Source organism: Corythoichthys intestinalis, chromosome 16 (genome assembly GCF_030265065.1).
Source record: "Corythoichthys intestinalis isolate RoL2023-P3 chromosome 16, ASM3026506v1, whole genome shotgun sequence".
NCBI classification, from domain to species: domain Eukaryota; kingdom Metazoa; phylum Chordata; class Actinopteri; order Syngnathiformes; family Syngnathidae; genus Corythoichthys; species Corythoichthys intestinalis.
Window position 1 is genome coordinate 5,318,929 of NC_080410.1, and position 25,452 is coordinate 5,344,380.

Here is a 25,452-nt window from a genome sequence, read left to right on the forward strand (position 1 = left end):
CCCCCCTCGGGGGGTGCGCACCACTATTTGAGAAGTAATGCTTTAAAGGGAACCTCGGACTTAAAGACTTGTAGGCTCTGATAAGCCACAATTGTTCTCTTTTACTAAAATATGTTATTAGAAACATAAAATATTGCCATTGATTTAAAAATCTATAATATTTAGTACATGTTTTGACCTGCGGAGGGCGCCATGTTTTATGGACGCTCGGATAGATGACATAGATGGTCACTGTCACTCGACGAATACTCCCGGTTTACTGCAATTCCTTCTACACGGCGAGACGTCCAACACATGTGCTCATCGGTTAAAAGCGGCGAGTACTTACCATTTGTATTTTTATTGATTCTTTGATTACCTTTTAATTGCTTCAAAATACTTTTTGCACGTGTTTCCCTCTCATACTTTTAAGCAGTGTGTTTTCTTGTGGTAGCAATAAAGCAGATTGTTGATCTGCTGACCACATTAGTCATGTAGCATATTTAAACGAACCTTATTTGATATTACTATGTTTAACTCATTCACTCCCAGCCATTTTCACCGGAGCAAGGCCCTTCGGCCCCGGCCGTTTTACTGGATTTTGACTAATTTTGCAAGGCCCACAGAAAATTCTGTTCTATTGCTATATAAACATGGAACCCACCAAAAGAAAGATGAGACTCTGTTCTTTCAGCAGTAAAAAAGTTAGTTCATATCGTTTTCCATTCTTTAGAAATCAGCATTAGAAAATAGCTTAGTTTGAGCAATTTTCCAATTTCTGAGGAAAAGACGAAAAAATTGAGCTTTTTGTGAAAGCATACATTTCAAACATAATTTTGACTCATACACAGCTATTTTTGCTTTAGTTACATCCCAGAAATCTGAATAATGTTTTCCTTTTACAAAATAAGATAAACAACAAGACAAATAGAGCTTTTGATCGCAAAGTAACAACTTATTTACACATAACTTTATTTATTTATTTTTTTTTTTATTTACTTTTTTTTTTTTTAAACCTGTCCTGTTCAGCTGTTTGACACAGAGAATGGAAGTCTAAGTGCCCGGATTCTGAACAGTTTTAATTTTTCACATTGAGAGTCTGACATACTCCCATTGTGATCATTCAAAATACCTTTTTATTATGACAAAGCAGCGAACAGGAAGGGATTATGGGGAGACAGAAGAAAAGAAATACAAGAGAAGAAAGAAAAGAAACACATACACAAACAACAACAGGAAATACATTGAACATCTAAACTAGTTACTAATATGCTGGTGCTATCGTCAGCGAGATGTATTTCCGGTTTACACCATGTGGGGGCCTATTGGCCAGTGAAAGAGGAGAATGGGGGTGGGGGTGTCTATAAGACTATAAGCTAAGTGATTGAAAGGGGTAGAGTGTACACAAATCAGTTCTGTGATCTAGAACCCAGTAATCGTGTGAATCTCTTATGAGTGTAAGCCCGTTGGCGACCAACCCTACGCCGCCACATCGCCAATCCCGGCACCGGAACCCCCAACCCGAGCATGCCCTACCACATCCAGCAGCACGCAAGCCCCACCGGGCACGCGACAGCCACGCAGACGGGCGGAGAAACCGCGCGGGCGCCAACCCAGGGCCACGGCCCCCACCCAGCCAGCCCGGGGAGGGAGGGCGGGCGGGGGGATGGGGGGGCCATGCGCAGCCAGCCCATCCCTCCTCCCGCCGCCCAGCAAAGGAGCCACCGCCCCCCCCCCCGGGACCCAGGGTGGTCCGCTGGGCCACCCTCGCGCCCATTAACCGGCCTTCAGGGATGGCAGGAGGGGACGCATCACCAACCCCACGCCTACACCCACCCCCGCCCGCCCACCCGGGCCACGAGCCACAGCCACAGCCCCCCAACCGGCACGGCACGCCACGCCACGGGACCCCCAGCGGCCCACCAAGCCCCAGGCAAGGCAGGGTCCCCCGCCGGTGCAGGCGACACCCCGCTGATACACCGGCGCCCAGCCAGCGACCCGCGATGGGGCGCAGGGCGGATGCCCAGCCAGAGAAGAGAGGGGAAGGCGGAGGCAGGAGCACGCCTAGGAACTGCCACGGGGCGATGCAAGATCGGAGACCCGACCCCCCAACCCCCTCCCGCGGCCGGCAGCCGAGGCAGAGGGGAGGCCACACCCCGGGAGCCACGCCATATAGAAAAAGTGTGGGACCCACCTACCACCCTATTACTGTGGCTGCCAGGTTCCCGACTGGCAGCCATCACCCAGCACCGTGATGGGGGTGTGAGGGGAGGGTAGTGCAATGTATGCATTAAAATAGGAGAGCTTGGCTTGGGGCAGTGGGACCGCAGCATGGAGTTTATGTCCAGCCACCCATCCCACCGCCCTTTGCCGGAGCTCTCCTGTGGAGTATGATGTGTGTGGTGCATTTAAAAAAGGTGCAGGGATGGCGGGGCCTGTGGTGAGGAGGCAGCCGTGAGCCCCCCCCCCCCCCCCCAACAGGTCCCAACCATCCCACAACCTTGGTGTGTGGTGCATTAAAAACAGGGGGGAGTCGGGCTGGGATTGTAAAGCCCCGTCCCAACTCTCCCCGGAGAAATGTATGAGCATGTAAGTGCCAGGGTGAAAAATATTTACATTGCCGAAGTGAGAAGTGCGTGAGTTAAGAGGCAGGCTCCCGCGGGCGTGGCACCGTCCACCAGAACCACCGGCCCCAGGGCGGAAGAAGCGTCAGGGCCCCGATCAATCCCCGCCCCAGACCACCCACGGCGCCTCCGCGACCGCCCACCCCCCTCCCACCCACTGCGCACCACCCCGCACCCCGAGCACCACCCCGCACCCCGAGCAGGCGCCACATTATTACACATAACTTTAAACTATTGAACTGTTGAACGAACTATTTGCGCAAATAACAACGGGGAAGGCTCTCAGCTGCTCCCGTGGCTAATCTGATGGGTCCAGATCAAGATCGGTCTCAGTTTTTTCATCATCTTCATCGGTGGTTTCAACCTCGGGCTAAGGAGTAACGCAAGGTGAGCTCCGCAGAATGCGTGTGGAACCTGACGCTGTTGTGGACGTCACCGTCCATCTCATCAAGATAGATTTTTTTGAATCCTTCTTTGTCGGTGGTTTTGTTTTCTTTTCAAAACCTTCCTCCAGTGTCGTTTGCCTTTTTTTTCCTGATCGCTCTCCACATTTTTCTCAAATTCTCACGCGTCCTCACAAGATCCCTTCAACTTCCGTTTCCTGACTATTTTTCTTCACTTCCTTTCTTGGCCCGAGATGAGTTCTTACCAAATGCGCTACTGACCTCCAGTGGCCAGTTTTATTGCTTTAAAAGGGGTTTTGAGCTTTGTGCATTATATTTTAGATAGACCGGAACCTATTGATGCCTCTTGTTAAAAAAAAAAAAAAAAAAAAAAAAAGAAAAAAAAAAGCGCAAAAGACATATGTATAAAGAAGTTTTTGGGACACTGAAGCAATTAAAAATAGAACGTATTTATACGTTTTTGGGAGCAAATGAGTTAAGTATTTTCTTAAGGCATCTTTAGTATGTTCTGTCTGTATGCATCTGGGTGTCAAATTTGCCTCTTGTAGGACGTTTCGCCGGTGTAGCACATTTTGGCAGAACACCGTTTTTTTTTTTTTTTTTTCCCCTACTCTCATCACGTCTCATCCCGTCTTTCCTGTTCATTTTGCTTTTGCTACTCGTTTTGTGAAATATCGACAGTGCTGTCATGCTCATTAATGTTCCTCTCGGGTTCAAATTGAAAGGGTTGAACAGATGACATGTTTATGTCGCTAGAGTCATACTCTGGAAGCCCGGCTTCGAAACCATGTGATGTCACCGCTCTGCGACGACAACAACAATAGTGACCTACTAGTTAAACGAATTTTACAAATTGTATAAAAACGAAAACATCATGAGGGGGTTCAGTATCAAATTATCATATTAAAATTGTCATAATAACGTTTATCTTTAAGAACTAAAAGTCTTTCTATCCATGGATCTCTTTAAATGAATAGTTGCAAAATGGAGAACAACAGGCAAAATATGCATCTTTTAACGTACCATTAAGTTTTTCTGAAACGTTAACCTAAAGAACAAGATCTCCGACTGTCGGCGGTCAAGGTGAAAAAAAAAGTCACGCCTGAGTATAAGTCACAGGCCCAGCCCAACGATGAAAAAAGTAGGACTTATAGTCCAGAAAATACGGTGATAATGGGGTAGTGGGCTGCCAGCTAGCGCAAAGTCCATCCAAAATCCTTAGCATTATCAGTAAGCTTACTAGGAACAAAACAGATGGTGGCATCTTGGTGTCAAGAAGCATGTTGAAGTGAGTTAAGGTATTTCATTTAGAAATAAGCAATGCTTTGCTTAGTGCCTTTTTGTGGGATGCATTGGCTATTCCAAACTTTTTCAATTCAAGTTCATCTCTTTTTCTCCCTTTTCTGCCTTTGCTTTGTTCAGAATGCTGGGAAATGGAGCATAGTCTCATTGATTCATTCATTAAATGTATCTTCTGTACCCAGCTGTTATTGTTTTGTGTAATTACTGTTTGGAGACTTAGCATGGACAGCAATTGACGGAATTATCAAAATCGATTTACGTGATGATTTTGTACGTCTAATTTGTCAACCAATCACAACTTTACTAAACCTCCCCTTGCAACCGATTCCCCAATGACATAATGCTGAAAAGTGGAATGTATTAATTGGATTATTCGGGCCATTAAGGAGTGAAACAAAGAATGATACTGTACAGAACGGTACTGGTTGGCGGAAACAGATTGCAGGTCTGATATTGTCCCCCAATGGGAGGCTATTTGCACAATATCAGGAACTTGCCGGAATACCCTGTAACACATTACTCATTATTTGGTATTACAGTCCCAGTTTTGCCTTGAGTGACAGCATCTTTCAGCAATCCCACTAGTTCACCACAATTCTGCAAGCCCAAGGCCGTGACGGATCAGATATCATTTTTAAATCAAGCAGATATTTAATCTCCTCCTCCATCGAACTGTTCACGCCTGACATTCTCAGAGCATCAACAGGACAGACGGATGTTGACAAATGAGACGTCATGATGCCGGGTGACGCAACGCGTTTCGAGCTATGTCGACGGCTTGTGGTTAGTGGCTCACCGGTCCCACTTTTTGGCTCCTGATTCCGACACACGGCTGTATGGTATTGGCCGATGCTGTTACTGTACCGATAGGATGTTTTAGAAAAAATATACATTTTTATTTTCTAAATTACTGTATACTTACTTGACTGCAAAGTAATTGACCCATCGCAAAACCACGCCCCAAATCAAGTCGGACACCTAAACATAGAATTGCGTAGAAATACTGTGTGGTCGTGACTAAAAACATTTTTTTCTAACTTTAAAATAGCAAAAACCAGATGGTTTAACGCTGTGCATGGGGTGCTTACCAGGTACCCTTAAAGATTGGGAGAAGGAATTTTTTTTTGTACCTTTTTCAAAGCCTATGGATAAGGCTCTGTCGTCGACCACATAAACAACTGAACATCAAGACAGTCATCTAAGGGCACTTATACTTGCTCAAAGGTAAGTTAATGATCGATTTGTAAAAAAAAAAATAATAATAATTTTGAGAGCATGTAGTAAAAACGTAGACTTAACTAGTAACATTAGTTTGCAAACATTTGACTGCCTACTTGTTTAATAGCCTGTCACTACGTTAATAGAATAAAATACAACACAACCAAGCTGTCAAGACCAAAGCACTGAAAGTCCAAAGAAACATCACAAACTTTCTATATTAAAAAAAGGATTCCATGCGGTGGTCCCACTGCCCTAAGATAGGCTCTCCTATTTTAATGTATACACCTCCCCACACAATCCCATCTCGGTGCTGGGTAATAGCTGCCAGTCAGGGACCTGGCAACCACGATAATAGGGAGCTCAGTGGGTCCCACACTTTTTTCTATGGTGTGGCTCCCGGGGCATGACTTCCTCTTTGCCTGGGCTGCCAGTTGCCGGGGTAGGAGGGTTCAGGGCTAAGACTGGGCGATATGGCCTTAAGTATGTAACATGGTAAATTGAACAGATTTACGTTGATAACGATAAATGACAATAAATTTGCTGAAGCGGACTGTTATATAATTTGAAATCTGAATCAATGCATGAAATAAAAATTACCCGTTTCTCGTTGATTTACAGTGGGGCAAATAAGTATTTAGTCAACCATTGTGCAAGTTCTCCCACTTGAAAATATAAGAGAGGCCTGTAATTGCCAACATGGGCAAACCTCAACCATGAGAGACATAATGTGGAAAAAAGAAACCAAAAAATCACATTGTTTGATTTTTAAAGAATTTATTTGCAAATCATGGTGGAAAATAAGTATTGGTCAATACCAAAAGTTCATCTCAATACTTTGTTATGTACCCTTTGTTGGCAATGATGGAGGCCAAACGTTTTCTGTAACTCTTCACAAGCTTTTCACACACTGTTGCAGGTATTTTGGCCCTTCCCTCCATGCAGATCTCCTCTAGAGCAGTGATGTTTTGGGGCTGTCGTTGGGCAACACGGATTTACAACTCCCTCCACAGATTTTCTATGGGGTTGAGACCTGAAGACTGGCTAGGCCACTCCAGGACCTAGAAATGCTTCTTACGAAGCCACTCCTTTGTTGCCCTGGCTGTGTGTTTGGGATCATTGTCATGCTGAAAGACCCAACCACGTCTCATCTTCAATGCCCTTGCTGATGGTAGGAGGTTTTCACTCAAAATCTCTCGATACATGGCCCCATTCATTCTTTCCTTTACACAGATCAGTTTTCCTGGTCCGTTTGCAGAAATACAGCCCCAAAGCATGATGTTTCCACCCCCATGCTTCACAGTGGATATGGTGTTCTTCGGATGCAATTCAGTATTCTTTCTCCTCCAAACACGAGAACCTGTGTTTCTACCAAAAAGTCCTATTTTCGTTTCATCTAACCATAACACATTCTCCCAGTCCTCTTCTGGATCATCCAAATGCTCTCTAGCAAACCGCAGACGGGCCTGGACGTGTACTGGCTTCAGCAGGGTACACGCCTGGCAGTGCAGCATTTGAGTCCCTGGCGGTGCATTGTGTTACTGATCGTAGCCTTTGTTACTGTGGTCCCAGCTCTCTTTAGGTCATTCACTAGGTCCCCCCGTGTGGTTCTGGGATTTTTGCTCACCGTTCTTGTTTTCATTTTGACGCCACGGGGTGAGATCTTGCATGGAGCCCCAGATTGAGGGAGATTATCAGTGGTCTTGTATGTTTTCCATTTTCTAATAATTGCTCCCACAGTTGATTTCTTTACACCAAGCGTTTTACCTATTGCAGATTCAGTCTTCCCAGCCTGGTGCAGGTCTACAATTTTGTCTCCGGTGTCCTTCAACAGCTCTTTGGTCTGGGCCATAGTGGAGTTTGGAGTGTGACTGACTGAGATTGTGGACACGTGTCTTTTATACCGATAATGAGTTAAAACAGGTGCCATTAATACAGGTAAAGAGTGGAGCCTCGTTAGACCTCGTTAGACCTCGTTAAAAGTTAGACCTGTTTGACAGCCAGAAATCTTGCTTGTTTGTAGGTGACCAAATACTTATTTTCCACTCTAATTTGGAAATAAATTCTTTAAAAATCAAACAATGTCATTTTCTGTTTTTTTTTCCACATTCTGTCTCTCATGGTTGAGGTTTACCCATGTTAACAATTACAGGCCTCTCTAATCTTTTCAAGTAGGAGAACTTGCCCAATTGGTGGTTGACTACATACTTATTTGCCCCACTGTATTTCCCAATTTTCAATTTAACAATTGTACATGCAGTCTAAACATAAAGTGTATAAAATATCTTGTAAACAATAAGAATTCAAGTATGAACATTAACTTGTAGGACTTGAACAATGGACATTATAAAATTCAATACGACGACTGTGCAAACAAATGACTTACAGTACAGCTTGAACAGTACACTTCAGACAACGTATTGTTAATGGCTGCTGTGACATAATTACTCAACAAAAGTGTTTACCTCAAGGTTTCAGGTTTTTTTTTCCTGAGTATTTTTTAATTAGATGCACGCACACATGAACCCCCCACACAGACACAACCACTTTAAAGCTATATTGCTCTTATGCCACTGAAACATTTAAGATTTTATAATGGCAGTAATGAGACAGAATAAAGCAAGCACATACAGAAAAATATCTGTGGCCATTAAACGGTCATATTTTAAGCTTCACTGTTGGATTATACTTTGCTGAATGCTCTACCATCATAAAAGCTATCAGAGGAATCACACACACACACACGCACACGCACACGCACACACACACAGATACAAAATAACACGACATACTGATTGCTAGATGCAGTCTGTGTCCAATCCAGTCATTAAGTTCAGCCATTTCAACAAGGTTAGCGCCGCTATCCGACTCCATCCCGTTTATTTGTAGCGTTAGCCGCTAGCGTTAGCCTGTGGCCTGGCTACCAGTAGAAAGCACTGAAAGCACCCTCTCCTAAAATTGTGAGAACCAGGGAGGACAGCGCGTGAAAGCCCGTCTGGAGGCAGGCCAAGAGTCTACTTAATGCCGGGTGAAAGTTTGGCAAAGCTCCCTTAAGCCCTACTCCATCATGTTTGCTTGAAGCGTTAGCCACTAGCATAGCCTACCGGGCTTCTGTTTGTTTGAGTTCCTGATAACCATGTGACTTTCATACATAAGCACACTGACTGCTTTCTTAAAGGGGAATGAACATAGCTGAACAACACAGAGTCAAAGCAGGATGAAAAGACTATATTTTCTTGTTTCATTAAATTACGGAATTTACCTTCATGGTCAAAATTACGTTGGTCATCATGAAAATTTTCGGTCACGGTAAATTTTCGGTATACCGCCCGGCTCTAGTCGGGGCTCCAATCCCGCGCGATATATCAGGCCGATATATGGACTTTTATCCAACATTGGCTGTGGGCTAATTCACAAAGAAATAAACAAGCCGATAAAAGGATTTTGATCGGGCATTTGTGTGGGCAACTGTAGCCGCTGCTGACTGATGGTAGGAGCCAGGAAGGATACTGCAGCAGCTTGAAGGCAGGCTGCTACAGGAAGCATCAGGCTTGCGTTTTTTTGTAAATATTGTAAGATTGTTTTTTATCTTGCATGAATATGCAATGTTGCTTTTGCCTTTTAAGGTGTTTGCCGAGTGATCCTTACACTCTAAATATAACTCGTAGCATGAGGATAGCATTGGCATTAGCTTCTGCCTGGCGAGCAACCTTTTAAACTCTCAGTCTCACTTGTTTGCATCTTGTAATGACATCCTGGTCGGTTTAAAAATGTGAAAATAATGTACTTTCCTTGATGAGTGTGCATAATCATGTAAAGAAGTGCTGCGTTCATTGGTAGCACAAGACCGAATTAATCCTTTAAGTCTCAGGTCATCATTGTATATTTGAAGCTGTTGAAGCAATTTAAAAAAAAAAAAACAATGCCTTTCATAATGTACGTGTTTAAAAAAAAGACTTCAAATATTGGCTTACAACATCTGCTTTGGATATCGGTAATCGGCTAAAAAAATGTTTTAGATATCGGTATCGACATTTGAAAATCCCATCTAGGCCGACCTGTAGTATCGGTGCAACTCTACTTGCAGGACCACCCGCAAATATCCCGACCCTCTGGCTACCAGCAACCTTTATAAATATCCTCCTGCTTCGATCCAGTAAAGACAGGAGTCGAAGCTTCCGGGAAATCACAAGCCACGCACGGATCGGTGAAATGAGCCGCGGGCTTTGATGTCCGCACCTCTAATATGGATACACGCACACACGCGCGGCAGGTTGTGAGTCATAAAAAAGAACAGAGAAATGTCAGCGAGAGCGAAATGGGAAGGAGTGGATACGAGCTCTTAGGGAGGAGATGAGATGCGAGGCAGCCAATGTGCTGTTCTGAATCTCGAGGAGGCGAGGGAGAGAGGCGGCGGAGGGCGGGGGGTGAGGCTCGGGATGTCATTCCGAGAGGGAGGATTCCTGCGTGATGCTGCTCTCCTCTAACAGGTCTCAGCAAGCGGCGAGCCCCTTAAACGCATCGGCTGGCTGATACTCTCCCGCTCGGACTGAACTCAAACGGGCTCGGGAGAACAGAAGGTTCTAGGGTGGGCTGCAGGGCCATCCAAGGGGCCCCCGCAGGAGGCAAACATGAGCGTTCCCATGTTAAAGATCGGGGCGGTGCTCAGCACCATGGCCATGGTGACCAACTGGATGTCTCAGACTCTACCGTCTCTGGTCGGACTCAACGGGACCGCCATCTCCAGAGGGGGCACCTCAGAGAGGATCGTTAGTGTGGGTATCACTTACTTTTTGGGGGGAAAAAGTGAGGGAACGAGCTGACATCTGAGTTGTGTGTTGTGATGCTCGCGAGGGTCCGTCGTATACGCTGAGAAGGGAGCATGTGAGAGGCATGTTTTTACTTAATGATGCACGCTGAGTGAACGCTGACATCTGGGCAAATGCACTGGTTAACTCTTTCAGTCTCACTGAAGGCGATTGTAATTTGTTTATCCGCTGCCATCCCTCCCACTTCAAATTAATTGGGCAAACTCTTGAGTTAATCATTAGTCGACGTCCAATCCATATATATATAGTAGTATATATAGTATTCAAATGGATAAGATGTCCACTAATTTTAAATTCACAGCAAAAGGATTAAGAGACACGTGATTGGACGTCTGTCATCGTCAATGTCACTGAAAGAGTTAAAGGTGAATGATGATGAAAAGCAGATGCCAGCTGTCAAAGGGTGTTTCACAAGGGATTTGCCAGACGACAATGCGCAATTGATGAAACGCCACTTGTCCTCTTAAAGCAGATGGTCACGTATGGCTTGTGATTCAGTTCAAGGTTCCTCGGTTGGACTTTTTGATTTTTTTTCCTCCTTTGTTCGTTGCAAAGTGCTTTTTCATGTGAGGTGAAACGAAGTGGTGTATAAGTAGAGCATAAAAATTGACTTGAATCCAACTAACCAGAATCGGATCTAATGTAATCGAATTATTGGAACCGATATGAGAAAGTTTAAATCTGGGTTGAACCAAACTCAAGCAAAGCTAAAGTGAAACGAATTCAATTTCTGGGTTGACAGAAAAAAGTGATTGAAAAGTTGAATGCATTAAGTTGAATCAGCAGAACTGAAACAAATTGGATGAAATGAATTGAGAAAATTGGAAATTGACTTAACTCAGTGGCTGTCATTGAAAGCAATAGATACTCCAAAGGCCTTTTCACACTAGCGTATAGCCCAGTGTGAAGAGCTGTCCACAGCCAGCGCCAAAGGGGAGGAGCCACCTAGCGTGACGTAGAAGATAGTGAAAAGCGGCAAGCTTATTTACGATAGTCGCAACAACCAATGTGTTTATTTTTCGTTGTTGCACAAAAAAAGCGACTTTTCCTATTTCATTATTTCGTTATGCATTCTAATAGGTGAGAAGGTGAATAGTATTTGTTGTTGTTCGTGAACTACATTTCCACACAAACACAGATTTAGGTACCATTTAGTTTAGCAGGGAGAGGTATGAGTCATTTTTCGAGTGTCCCAGAGCTCGGGAATCTTTAAAAAAGTGCATTTATCAAAGTTTCTTCGGCAGTGATATGCGTACACGCGTCTGCCCAAAAAGCCCGATTGCACAGATGTAAGTACGCCTGCCCCTTCGCTGTGAAAATGGAACAAGTCTCAATTTTGGGCCCTGCCCCTTGGTGATAATTCACTCAAGATTTTCTGCTGCGTCCAAACGACCGCCACTGCTCACTTTCACCGAGAATTCCCCTCCCGCTAACAGAATAAATGGGTTGCCGCTGAACCCTTCACACTAAGCTGCCGCAAGTTTAAGGATGAATCTTAATGAAATCACCTTTAAATCGAATCAACTGAAATGGATTAATTACCAATTTAACTTAAATTACATGGAGCAGATTCAAATGGTGTCTCAAATAAATTGAATGGAAAACCAGGTGAATCATTTAGAAACTACAGAATCACCACCTAAGCAGCCAAATTCAAAGAATTACCTTTTTTACCTATGTGACCTTTGACCCTTTTTATCTTATCATATGAGGTACCCTGCAAATACAGGTAGTCCCCGAGTTACGAACGAGTTCCGTTCCGACACAGGCGATGTAACCCGAATTCTTCCGTAAATCGGGATTAACTTTTTAAGTACTGCTAAATACTACCTAAATCTCAAATTAACTATTCAAAAACATTATTATAAGTCATTGTACTGTCCTTGCCAAGACTTTGGAGCTAAGTCCTAGCTAGTCAGTGAGCTAAGCTCCGAAATGACGATGTCAGATGTCCATGTGGTTTGCTGACTTTATTTAGCTGCTCATGACATCAGCAGTTGCAGAATTAAACTAAAATAAAAATGAAATAAAATTAGTTTCATCTTCAATAACAGCAATTCAAATTTGCACTTATAACTAGCGACTGAGACGGCAATATCAATCCACACAAACGATTAGCATGAATCAGTTGGCATCCTCACATCATCAAAAACGATCACATAAACTCGTCCCAAGTATTTGACCACAATTGAAACATTGAGACAAGACAACAAGTACAAAAGGTGTTATATGCAGGTGTTGCCTTTGTGGGTGCTTCACAAGCATAATGTGCATGTAGGCTTGCAGCTTTATTCATTCCCCTCTCTCTCTCACCTGGCTGGGAGACTTTTTCGTGAGAGCAAATGCACTCTCCCTGCGTGTGCTGTTCTTCGTGTGCACAAATATGTTCCTCTTTGTGTGTAAATGCACTTTTACCCCCGTGTGGAAGTACTACCTGCTCTATGCTTCCTGCGCCAAAATAGACTCTGGCTGCGTAAAGTCGAAATCACGTAAGTCGGTTACGTTGTAACCCAGGGACTACCTGTACTAGTATATGAGTTAAATAGGTTGATCTGTTATTAAGTTACAGCAAACTTTCTTTTCTGACCGCAAAATTTAACTCGTTCAGTACCTCTGACGATGATCTTCTGTGAACTGGAATAAGTTTGTCAGGAGTAGACCTCCAATCCATTTCAAGTGGGAGGGTTGGCAGCGAATGAATGTCTAGCGCCATCAATGGCAGTCAATAAGTTAATTACCTCTTCCGTTTCACATTACAGTACAAAAAGGTTACTTAGAAGTTGAAAGTAAGTAGAAAAAAAATCAGGCGAATTAAATGAATTGAAGTCGTTAAACCAAATCAAAATGTAATCTCGAAAGACTCCCGTATTTTCCGCACTATAAGGCACATCGGCGTATAAGGCGCACCTTCAATGAATGGCCTACTTTAAAGCTGTTTTCATATAAAAGGGGCAGCGCATTTTAAGTCGTAATAGCAGTAGTAGTGGTTGGGGTTGAGTTATACATCCACTAGATGGTGGTCCGCGAAAGGGAGTGTCACGCCATGATTTACCAATATTGATCCATATATAAGATGCATCGGATTATAAGGCACATTGTCTGCTTTTGCGAATATTGAAGGCTTTTAGGTGTGCCTTACAGTGCGGAAAATACGGTAAATTAACTGGGATTTAGTGTAATTTCATTGATTGGATAGGGACTAAATTGACTCACAGAATGAGTTTCATTGATACAAACTAACCTAAAGCTAAATGAATCAAATCAACTCCAAATAGCGTAAAAGCAGCAGTTCACCAATTACAATAAACCAAATATAATAGATCAAATCAAACTAAATTCAAACAAAATGAAACCAATTAAATCAAATTGAATTAAAAAAAAAAAAAAAAAAAAACTGTTAAGATCAAAGTTGAATGAGCTGAAGTATGTCCTTGTCATCAGGGACAACATTTAGAGGGGTTTGCTAATTTATAATCCATTAAAAATGCACAAACAAGAACTTTGCACCTCTGCTGATGGGCGATGTGAAACAATGATTAAGCAAAACCATTAAGCTAAGTGAATTAATTTGCCATTTTCTGATCTCCCTGTGATGAGCGATGTCCTGAGCACGTTTTCAAATGGTCCCTCGCCCGATACCGCAAATGCAGCGTTCTGTTCAAATGATGGAAGGAAATTGAACGTCCCGAGAGATGCGAGGCCATCTGGATATGAAGTACATGCACAAGTGTGTGTGTGTGTGCATGTGTGAAAGTCTATTTTTGTTTATTTAACTACATAGTCTCAGTAAGTTTGTCTTAAGGGGAAGCAAGATCCATCTGTTTCAAAACTACTTTTAGTCAAAAGCGCAGACATAAGGTTGAAGATACGCACAACGAACCTTAAAGCAAAAGTATTTTAACTCTTTGGCTGCCAATGGCGATAAAAGTCCTCTTCATTTAAAGTGGGAACTTTAATTACAAATCCTTTAATTAATTGGTAAGAAAAATTTTAATTGACTCCCCTACTCCTTTTTCATCAGTCTGGCTTAGCTAATGAAGAGAAAGGATGTTTATTAATTTATGAATTAAAAAAAAATAAAAAAAAAATCAGGTTAATAGTTTAGCATAAGATAAAATGTGGAAAGCCATCATTAGTCCCACCGTGGGGAAACGTATAACTACAAATATACTGTATATAGCTATGAATTTTAAACTTTGTGGAAATAATTGCTATACACTATAGCACATGCAAACTAAAAACTAAAACAACACTGTAAATTAGAGTCTAGTTTACTCATTAATTTCCCTTTTTAATCATCACTTTAATCACTCCCTCTTTACACACACGTACACACCCACGCGCATGCACATGGCACCGCCACCACTTTAGTGCTACTATACAGGTAGTCCCCGGGTTACAAAGAGTTCCGTTACTACGCTGGCGACGTAACCCGAATTTCCGCGTAAGTCTGACTTAACCCTTTAAGTACCCCTAAACACCCCCTAAATCTCAAAATAACTATCAAATACATGCATTACACCTCATACTAATATAACAAAGTAAAACATTAAATCCAGCGGTAAGGATTGCCATCAAGCTGAGAAAGGAGGCCTACTGGGCCTTTTTGTAGGTCTCCAGAGGCAGCTGACAGATACCGGCTGGCCAAGCAGACTGCAGCTTCGGCATTCGCTGAGGTAAAAACTCGGACATGGGAGGAGTTTGGCAAGGCGACTTCCGGACGGCTTCGAGGAAGTTCTGGTCCACCATCCGGCGTCTGAGGAGAGAAAAGCAGTGCACCATTAACTGTGTGTATATTCGAGATGGGGTACTGCTGACCTCGACTAAGCACGTCGCGAGTCGGTGGGGATAATACTTCGAAGACCGCCTCAATTCCACCGACATGCCTTCTTTAGAGAAAGCAGAGTCTGGGGACTCCAAGGTGGGCTCTCCTATCTCTGGGGTCGAAGTCACTGAGGTGGTTGGAAAGCTCCCGGAGCCCCATAGGATCAATGAGATCCGCCCGGAGTTCCTAAAGGTTCTGGATGTTGTGGGGCTGTCACGGCTGACAGCCTCTACAACGTCGCGTGGACATCGGGGACAGTGCCAGAGCCGCTACTCCTCCGCGTTGAGAGGAGCCAGTTGAGGTGGCTCGGGCATCTGGTTCGGATGCCTCCTGGATGCTTCCTGGAGAGGTGTTCTGGCATGTCCCATCGGCAGGTGGCCCCGGGGACAACCCAGGACACACTGGAGAGACTATGTCTCTCAGCTGGCCTGGGAACACATTGGGATCCCACTGGAGGAGCTGGTTGAAGTGCTGGGAAGAGGGAAATCGGGGCTTCCCTGCTAAAGCTGCTGAGACCCCGACCACAGATTAAGCGATGGATGGATGGATGGATGGATGGATGGATGGATGGATGGATGGATGGATGGATGGATGGATGGAAAAAAATAAACTACTGTCCTTACCATTAATGCTAAGGGATGGTAAGGTACACTGAGTATGCTGGGTTCTTCACAAGTGGAGACGCGAGAGTTCTTGTTTCATTGATGTTTACTATAATTTTACTATTAAACAACAGACACATGTAAAGTAACGTCAATTACTTTGCGGAGTAAATAATTACTCTTTCAATGGGGTAACTGAGTTACTGAATTACTATTTGAGAGAAGTAATTTATAACTGTAATTACATTTTAAAACTTTTTAAATGTACATTATAATATAGTGCGATTAAAATTTTAATATTACAAGAGAAAAATCGCAAAGTAGTTTTGTTACTTATTTTTACTTTACGTGAACAGGAAGTGGTTTTGTTTGAAGGACTCAGACTTTTCCCTTTGTATGATCTGTGTCAATACACAACTGCTTTGGATTTAAAAAAAAAAAAAAAAAAGTGAAATTACGAGATTAAAGTCATTATATTACTTATTCACGTGAACTTGTTGTTGGGTGTATGCAGACTTCAACATTTGGTGACGTAAGATGAACACGCAATTGCATTGGGCAACACATTGTCGCGTGGTCTGAACGCAGCGTAAGGAAAGACATTGCCAACCTTCCTACAATTTTACTGCCTTTAATGTTATTTCATCAATCTATTAGCAGCCATTCTCCCAGTTGAAATACCTTGGACCTCTACTAGCGGTAAGCTAATTTAAATTCACAGAAGGATGAAAAAAGCCACAGGACTGGACGTCTATCACGTCAATCTCACTTTTCTAATATGAACAATGTTCAGCAGGCTAGTCGCAGTAAATTGTCAATATAAAAAGTGCTCAGAATGTGAGCAGGATTTGAATTATTTACACCACTAAAACTGTGGAAGTCCTGCCCAACATCCACATTCCCCTTCGGCGGTCAGCTTAATCCGTCCATTTCACTTATCTCGCTCACTGTCGAGAGCAAGATGAAATATGTTGCTGGTGAACACCGAATTCGTGGCTGAAGTCATCCATTTTGCATTTCAAAGAGACAGGCGGAATAAAAATATACATCGTTATGAGAAGCGACTTGATTTCAGCTATTGTGCCTTTCATCAAAGTTTGATCAAAACAGAAAGGCCGGTTTGACGGCGCCTTGAATCTTTAGCATGTGCGACAGCAGATAATCTTCCCCTCATAAAGAATAAAAGTCGAATGTAAACGCCTCATCGAGTCCCATCAAGATTAATGAGACGTTTCCCGGCCACGACCCGGCCATTGTGACTCACCGGCGTGTTTGGTGCTCTTATCAAAGGCGATGTAGCGACACTCTTGTGACACACGGGTGCCAGCTTGCACGCCGCTGGCACCCGGGTGGCTTCTGCTTGCCCTTTACAACCCGCGCCCTACATTTGCTCAAGTTCAGCGTCCGGTCTGCTTGCTTTCGGTGCTCCCCCTTTCCAACAGAATGCTCAGTGGAGAGAGATGAACTGCTTGAAGCGGGCCTGAGCGTGACGTCAGTCAAAGCATCGCACATCTGGATAGTGCGAAAGTGGTTCTTTAATGAGTACGAAGGCCCTGAAACTCTAAAACGCTGACATGATGACAATGATAGATGCCCGATCGTGTGGCGTCCAATCTTGCGTCCTGTGAATTGTAATGAGTTCAAAACTTGTAGAAGTCCAATCCATTTGAAATGCACACTTCATATGGATTGGATGTCTAACACCATCAATAGCAGACAAAAAGTAGAGCAGTGTTGTTTTGGAAATTGGAAATTGTTTACTGTCATCATCATCTGTATCATTAACAGTTACAAGATAGCATTGTGATAAGTTTAACCCGAAGAAACCCGAAGAAAAGACAAGGGCTGACGGGAGAAGCCTGGGCTTATTAAATCCCGTCCCAATTAAGCCAAAGGACGCACATCATTGCATGATAAAGTAGGCATTTCACTTTGTGGTACAAGTACAGTACTTTCTTTCTTTCTTTTTTTTTTTTTTTTTTTTTACACATGAATTATCTTCCCAAGAGCAGCCCTTTTAAATTTTGTCTTAGTCTTTTGGATGAGAATACTTATTAGTTTTAGTCATATTTTAGTCATCTCAAAATGCATTTGTCTAGTTTTTGTTGAGGAAAACTCAAGACTAATTTCGTCTAGTTTTAGTCAATGTTTACTAAAAGTGTTTTCGTCTGTAAAGTTAAAAAAAAATTACTCCAAATTTAAATAAGGGTTTCCAACTATTTCGAGTATACATTGACAGACAGCATCTACCAGGACAACGCCAACTTGGTGATAATACACAGTCAGCAGGAAAACATAACATTATTTTCAATAAATTGGACCCACCTGGACGCCACGAACTGTATGAAAAAAAAAGTTGTCCGAGAGTTTAGCATTGGGCTAATGCTAACATGAACATTAATGCTATGGTAACGCTACGTGTTACATTTAGTGTGATGATCACTCAGCACAGCACAGACCTTCGAAAGCTAACGCAACATTGCATATTGTCTCTGGCCAAGATGAGAAAACAAATCTTACCTTAAGTTTTCACACTAGCTTCAGCCCAGTGTGAAGAGCTGTCCACAGCCAGCGCCAAAGGGAAGGAGCCACCTAGCCTGACGTAGAAGATAGTGAAAAGCAGCAAGCTTATTTACTATAGTCCCAACCACCAATGTGTTTATTTTTCATTGTTGCACAAGAAAACTGCGACTTTTCCTATTTCAAGGCTGCATTATAATAGATAAGAAGGTGAATAGTTTTTGCTGTTGTTCGTGAACTACATTTCCACTCAAACGCACATTGAGGTACCATTTAGCTTAGCAAGGAGAGGTATGAGTCATTTTTCGATAGTCCTAGAACTCAAAACACCCGAAAAAAGCCTGATTGCAAAGATATAAGTAAGCCTGCCCCTCTGCTATGAAAACAGAACAAGTCTCAATTTTGGGCCCTGCCCCTCGGCGATAATTCACTCAAGATTTTCTGCTGCGTCCAAACAACCACCACTGCTCACTTTCAACGAGAAGTCCCCTCCTGCTAACAGAATAAATGGGTTGCCGCTGAACCCTTCACACTAGGCTGCCGCTAGTTTGAAAGGGCCTTAAAGATGAATCTTAATGAAATCACCTTTAAATCGAATCAACTGAAATGGACTAATTACAAATTTAACTTTATTTCGCGCAACATTGCATATTGTTTCTGGCCAAGATGAGAAAACAAATCTTACCGTGTGTACAAGCCTTTAGAGGAGAGGACAGTGGTGAGTTGGGGGTGTGGTTATGTCAAATGGGTGACACAACCAGACACTGCTACGATGCAGACTAACTACATATAAAATGTCACACATTGTGAACATGTGACAAAAACGATTGAGCGTTTTCGTCCGAAAACTGCCATTCGTCTCATTATGTTTTTGTCTCTCAAAACACGTTTTAAGCTGGTTATCATCTCATCATCATTGACAAAGCAACACTGGAGTAGAGATGGTGGTCATGCTTAGTTTTTACAATAATTGTGCAATCTTGTGGCATCCAGTCATCCATCTGCTGAGAATGTAAATGGATTTATCACGAGTGAATGTCCAATCCTGTTGAATCTAAAGCTGCGTTCAGACCGGACGAATTTTGCTGGTGAAATCGCGTCGCTCGCCCTACGTCCGCCGTTAAATGCTGTCTTGTGTTCTGACCAACCTTTTAGTTGCCAAAGTTGTGGTCCACGTACCTTGAACAACTTTCGCTGTACGTCAAGTAAATACATGGAGTACCGTATTTTCCTTAAATTTTCTCAAAAGCCGGCAGTGCACCTTATAACCCGGTGCTTTATATAGTGTATCACAAAACAGTACAGCCCTCGCATTTCTGCAGATATTTAAGTCTATCTTTTCATGGGACAACACTGACAAAATGACACGTTGACACAATGAAAGTAGTCTGTGTGCAGCTTACAGTATATAATATAGTTAATTTATTTTCCCCCCAAAATAATTCAAAATATAGCCATTAATATCTAAAGCCCTGTCAACAAAAGTGAGTACACCCCTTAGTTAAAGTTGTCAATATTAACGTATTTAATCAACATTTAAAACGCTGGATGATCTTAGCCACTGTGCTGCAGCTCAGTTTCAGGGTGTTGGCAAACTTCTGGCAGCCTTGGCAATCTTCATGTAGTGCAACAATATGTCTTTTAAGATCCTCAGAGAGTTCTTTGCCATGTGGTGCCATGTTGGAACTTTCAGTGACCAGTATGAGAGAGTGTAAGAGCTGCACTACAAATTTGAACACACCTGTTCCCTATGCACACCTAGACCTAATAACACTAATGAGTCACATTACATTTTGGTGGGGAAATCACAAGCAGTACTCAATTTGGACATTTAGGGATGTAGTTTCTAAGGAGTTTACTGACTTTTGTTGCCAGGGTTTTAGATACTAATGGCTATATTTTGAGTTATTTTGAGGGAAAAATAAATTAACTCTATTATATAAGCTGCACAAAGACTACTTTTCATTGTGTCAAAGTGTAATTTTGTCAGTGTAGTCCCATGAAAATATATACGTAAATATCTGCAGAAATGCGAGGGGTGTACTGACTTTTGTGATACACTGTATATGAATCAATATTGAGCCGCCACAGGTCTCGAAACTACGATAAGCAGCCGCCAACTCTGACGTAAATTTAAAGAAAAATTATGTCATTTGTTTGTGCTAGGTTTGTGCTCGTTTGTGCTGAAAAAATATCCATTTGTACTATTGTTTTTGAGACATGAACAATTCTCTTATAGCTCAATCTGAGGTCAATTAACCACCCCTGTTGATTAAAAATGACTGAAAATGGTGTCATTCGTTTATACTTTGTTTGTGCTAGTTTGTGCTGTAAAAACGTTTGTGCTGCTTTCGTTTTATAGATATTGAGATATTAATTTCGAGTGTTGACGTCAATCGCATCACCTCCATCACGGCTGACGAAGCGTACCAATTTTAACAGTAACAGAGGGGTGTCCCAACAACTAGCGCAAAGGTAGCACAAACCAGTGGCACCCTCCGGGTGCCTTTAGCAGTAAATGGTAAATGGACAGTACTTATATAGCGCATTTAACTACATGGTTACCATGCCCAAAGCGCTTTACATTAGCACACATTTACCCATTCATGCACACATTCACACACCAAAGGTGCTGCCAACCCTTTGGGGACAAATTAGGGTTCAGTGCCTTGCCCAAGGGCACTTCGAAAGTGGTCAGTTGCAGCCAGGAATCGAACCGCTGATCCTTCTGTCCCAGAACAACTCTAGCTACCAACTGCGCCACGGCCGGTTTGTGATATTTATTGTCATGTACGAGACGGAGGACCCAGTTGTTCTAACACCTGGATATGTTTATTTTTGAACCATTCCATTGTAGATTTGGCTTTATGTTTTGGATCATTGTCCTGTTGGAAGATAAATCTCCGTCCCAGTCTCAGGTCTTGTGCAGATACCACCAGGTTTTCTTCCAGAATGTTCCTGTATTTGGCTGCATCCATCTTCCCGTCAATTATAACCATCTTCCCTGTCCCTGCTGAAGAAAAGCAGGCCCAAACCATGATGCTGCCACCACCATGTTTGACAGTGGGGATAGTGTGTTCAGGGTGATGAGCTGTGTTGCTTTTACGCCAAACATATCGTTTTGCATTGTGGCCAAAAAGTTCAATTTTGGTTTCATCTGACCAGAGCACCTTCTTCCACATGTTTGGTGTGTCTCCCAGGTGGCTTGTGGCAAACTTTAAACGAGACTTTTTATGGATATCTTTGAGAAATGGCTTTCTTCTTGCCACTCTTCCATAAAGGCCAGATTTGTGCAGTGTACGACTGATTGTTGTCCTATGGACAGACTCTCCCACCTCAGCTGGAGATCTCTGCAGTTCATCCAGAGTGATCATGGGCCTCTTGGCTGCATCTCTGATCAGTTTTCTCCTTGTTTGAGAAGAAAGTTTGGAAGGACGGCCGGGTCTTGGTAGATTTGCAGTGGTCTGATGCTCCTTCCATTTCAATATGATGGCTTGCACATTGCTCCTTGAGATGTTTAAAGCTTGGGAAATCTTTTTGTATCCAAATCCGGCTTTAAACTTCTCCACAACAGTATCTCGGACCTGCCTGGTGTGTTCCTTGGTTTTCATAATGCTCTCTGCACTTTAAACAGAACCCTGAGACTATCACAGAGCAGGTGCATTTATACGGAGACTTGATTACACACATTTGGATTCTATTTATCATCATCGGTCATTTAGGACAACATTGGATCATTCAGAGATCCTCACTGAACTTCTGGAGTGAGTTTGCTGCACTGAAAGTAAAGGAGCCGAATAATATTGCACGCCCCACTTTTCAGTTTTTTATTTGTTAAAAAAGTTCAAATTATCCAATAAATGTTGTTCCACTTCACGATTGTGTCCCACTTGTTGTTGATTCTTGACAAAAAAATTAAATTTCGTATCTTTATGTTTGAAGCCTGAAATGTGGCGAAAGGTTGCAAGATTCAAGGGGGCTGAATACTTTTGCAAGGCACTGTATACTGTATGAAAAAAGTTTTAAAATAGGCCATTCATTGAAGGTGCGCCTTTTAATCCGGTGCGCCTTATATTGCGGAAAATACGGACTTGAACCTCATTATTCTACTTTTTTTTCCCTCTAATATTATTCAAAAAGTAGTTTTGTGTTGGTAAAAACTAGGGATGTCCCTGAGCCGATCAGGTGATTGAAAATCGGGCCATTTTTCAGAGGATCGGAATCGGGTGAAAAGGATAGAGGTTTTAATAAAAAAAAATATATATATATATATATATTTTTTATTTTAAGGGCTTAAAAGTAACAAAATAATCCAGAAATACAATAGTATTGCCAAAAGAAACTAAAATATGTGTTTTGCACTCCGCAACACTTCTGGAAAAAGCTGAAGTGGAAGTACTGTAACTTTTGTAACATTAAAATAAGCAACAAAACCACTTTAATCTGGTAATATTGCCATTTTAATCTTTTAATAGTACGACTTTCTCTCGTAATACTAAAATGTATGACTTTATTCTCGTAGAATACTTTTATCTCCCAATATTTTGCTATTCTCGTAGTCCTATTTTTTTCTTTCGTTCTTCCTTTGGACTTTGTTGACTGGGTGTTGAGAAGGGCCAGCTATGGCAACTGAATTCACATGAATGAGAAAACCGATTTGATCGGCCGCTTCCTTATTGTTGCTGAAATCTGTCGCAAAAAGATCAAATCTTCTCTGTGGTGCGAAATTTGAACGGTAACATAGCAGGGCGAAGCCTATTTGGTTGAACTTTCATCGAGAGGTCGACCGTCGCTCTTCAATTCGTGGTTACAAGGACTTCGTATGGGAACCTATTACGCGACGAGGGAAAAAAAATGCGTTCGTTTTGAACGCAGCTTTAGATAATAATGTTGAAGTTGTAAATGTTGTTGTGGCGTCCAATGTTGTGTCCTGTGAATTGAAGGAAAATTCTGTATTAATTAAATGATTAATTAGGCTTTTAATTAATTAGGCTTTTAATCACATTTTCATATCAATGCAATGTTTGTCCTAAAAAGCCTTTTTTTTATGATGCAATTAATTGCATTTCAATATAAAGCAGCAGAAAAACAATTACCTGGGAAAAATCTAAAATATCTTAAGCTTAAGTGCCGTTTTAAGAATAGCAAAAAAGAAATAGCATAAAGTGCACTTACTTCTAGAAAGCGTCATTTGAGAGGACCTAAAACCCTAAGTAACTTTAGCAATACATTAAGGACAGTATAGGCCAAACGTTTGGACGCACCTTCTCATTCATGCGTTATCTTTATTTTCATGACTATTTATGCTGTAAAATCTCACTGAAGGTATAAAACTATGAATGAACACCGTGGAATCATGCACTTAGCAAAAAAAGGTGAAATAACTAAAAACATGTATAATATTCTAATATCTTTGAAGTAGCCACCCTTGGCTCTGATTACTTTTTCGCACACTCTTGACATTCTCTTGATGAGCTTCAAGAAGGAGTCACATAAAATGGTTTTTGACTTCACAAGTATGGCTTTTCAGGGTTGATTAGCGGAATTTATTGCTCTGTCAATGGGGTCGGGACCTTAATTTGTGTTGCTTTGAATGAGGTGTGTCCAAACGTTTGGCCTGTACTGTATATACTATGAGGAGCAGAAGTAGTTGCACCCCTTGTGATTTTGCAAGTTCGCCCACTTAGAAAATATTTAGAGGTCTGAAATTTCAATCGTAGGTGCATTCCCACTTATAGAGACATAATACAAAAAATAAATCCGAAACTCACATTGTATGACTTTTCAATAATTTATTTGTAATTTACTGGGGTTCATAAGTATTAACATAACATAAGCAGTATTTGTACCCCTGAGAATCAGCAATAACTATGACAAAGAGCTGTCAGTCTATCTTAAAAAAAAAGTCCACCTTTAACCCATGAGTAACCACCCACTAACTACCCGTTGAGCTCTTTATTGTCACCTGTGCCCCCCTCAGTCAGTCATAATCCAACTGCTACCATGGGCAAGACCAGAGAGCTTTCGAAAAACACCAGAGAAGAAATCGTTGTGCTCCACAACGCTAAAAAAGGCTATGGGACAATTGGACAGCTGCTTAGTGAGAATAAATCAACAGTTGCAGCAATTGTTAGAAAATGGACTTGACAGATAATCTACCTCGGACTGGGGCTCCATGTAAAATCTCTCCTTGTGGGGCATCACTCATGATAAAAATTTGAGGGCTCAGCCTAGAACTACGGCGGGAGCTGGTCAATGACCTGAAGAGAGCTGGATGCACAGTTTCAAAGGCCACTGTCAGTAGAACACTACGGTGGAATGGTTTAAAATCATGCATTGCTCAGCAGGTTCCCTGTACATGTCTGACGTTTGCCAGGGACCATCTGAACGATGCAGAGGGGTCATGGGGCAAAGTCATGTGGTCAGATGAGACCAAAATACAAATTTTTGGGGCAAACTTTACGCGCCGTGTGTGGAGAAAAAAGAAGGATGAGTACAATCCCAAGAACACCATCCCCACTGTGAAGTATGGGGGTGGAAACCTTATGTCTTGGGGCTGCTTTTCGGCAAAGGGGACAGGACGACTGTACTATATACAGCAAAGATGAATGATTAAATATGTTGTCAGATTTTGAGCCACAACCTCCTTCCCTCAGTCAGAGACTTGAAGATAAGTCATGGATGGATGTTCCAACATGACACTGATCGGAAGCACACAGCCAAGCCAAGGAGTGGCTGCGTAAAAAGCATATCAAGGTTCTGGAGTGGCCTAGCCAGTCTTCAGACATCAATCCAATAGAAACTCTTTGGATGGAGCTGAAACTTGGTGTTTCTCAACGACAGCCTCACAGATCTAGAGAAGATTTGTGTAGAGGGATGGGCCAATATCCCTGTTTCCATATGTGAATGGTATATGGTAAATGGTGTCATACTTATATAGCGCTTTTCCACCTTTCAAGGCGCTCAAAGCGCTTTACACTATCTCGCCATCCACCTACTGGTGACGCAGCACCAGGAGCAATGTGGGGTTCAGTGAAACCTGGTGAAGAACTACAGAAAGCGTGTGACCTCTGTAATTAGCTTCTGCACTAAATATTCGCACTGATTTTCTCAGGGGTACAAATACGTCTGAACCCCAGTAAATTACAA

At 42.3% G+C, this 25,452-nt stretch overlaps 1 protein-coding gene across 2 annotated transcripts in view; it reads left to right on the forward strand.

Annotated features, from left to right (window-relative positions):
- Positions 1 to 25,452, forward strand: part of olfm2a (olfactomedin 2a) — a 236,671-nt gene that overhangs the window by 107,262 nt on the left and 103,957 nt on the right. The window contains exon 1 of one of the 2 annotated variants that reach the window (XM_057817973.1): positions 9,987 to 10,302. The exons of the other annotated variant lie outside the window; for it this stretch is intronic. Coding sequence (XP_057673956.1) covers positions 10,159 to 10,302 — 144 coding nt within the window. The 5' untranslated portion in view covers positions 9,987 to 10,158. Of the gene's footprint in view, positions 1 to 9,986; positions 10,303 to 25,452 lie in introns of those variants that run through there. 2 annotated transcript variants of the gene reach the window in all.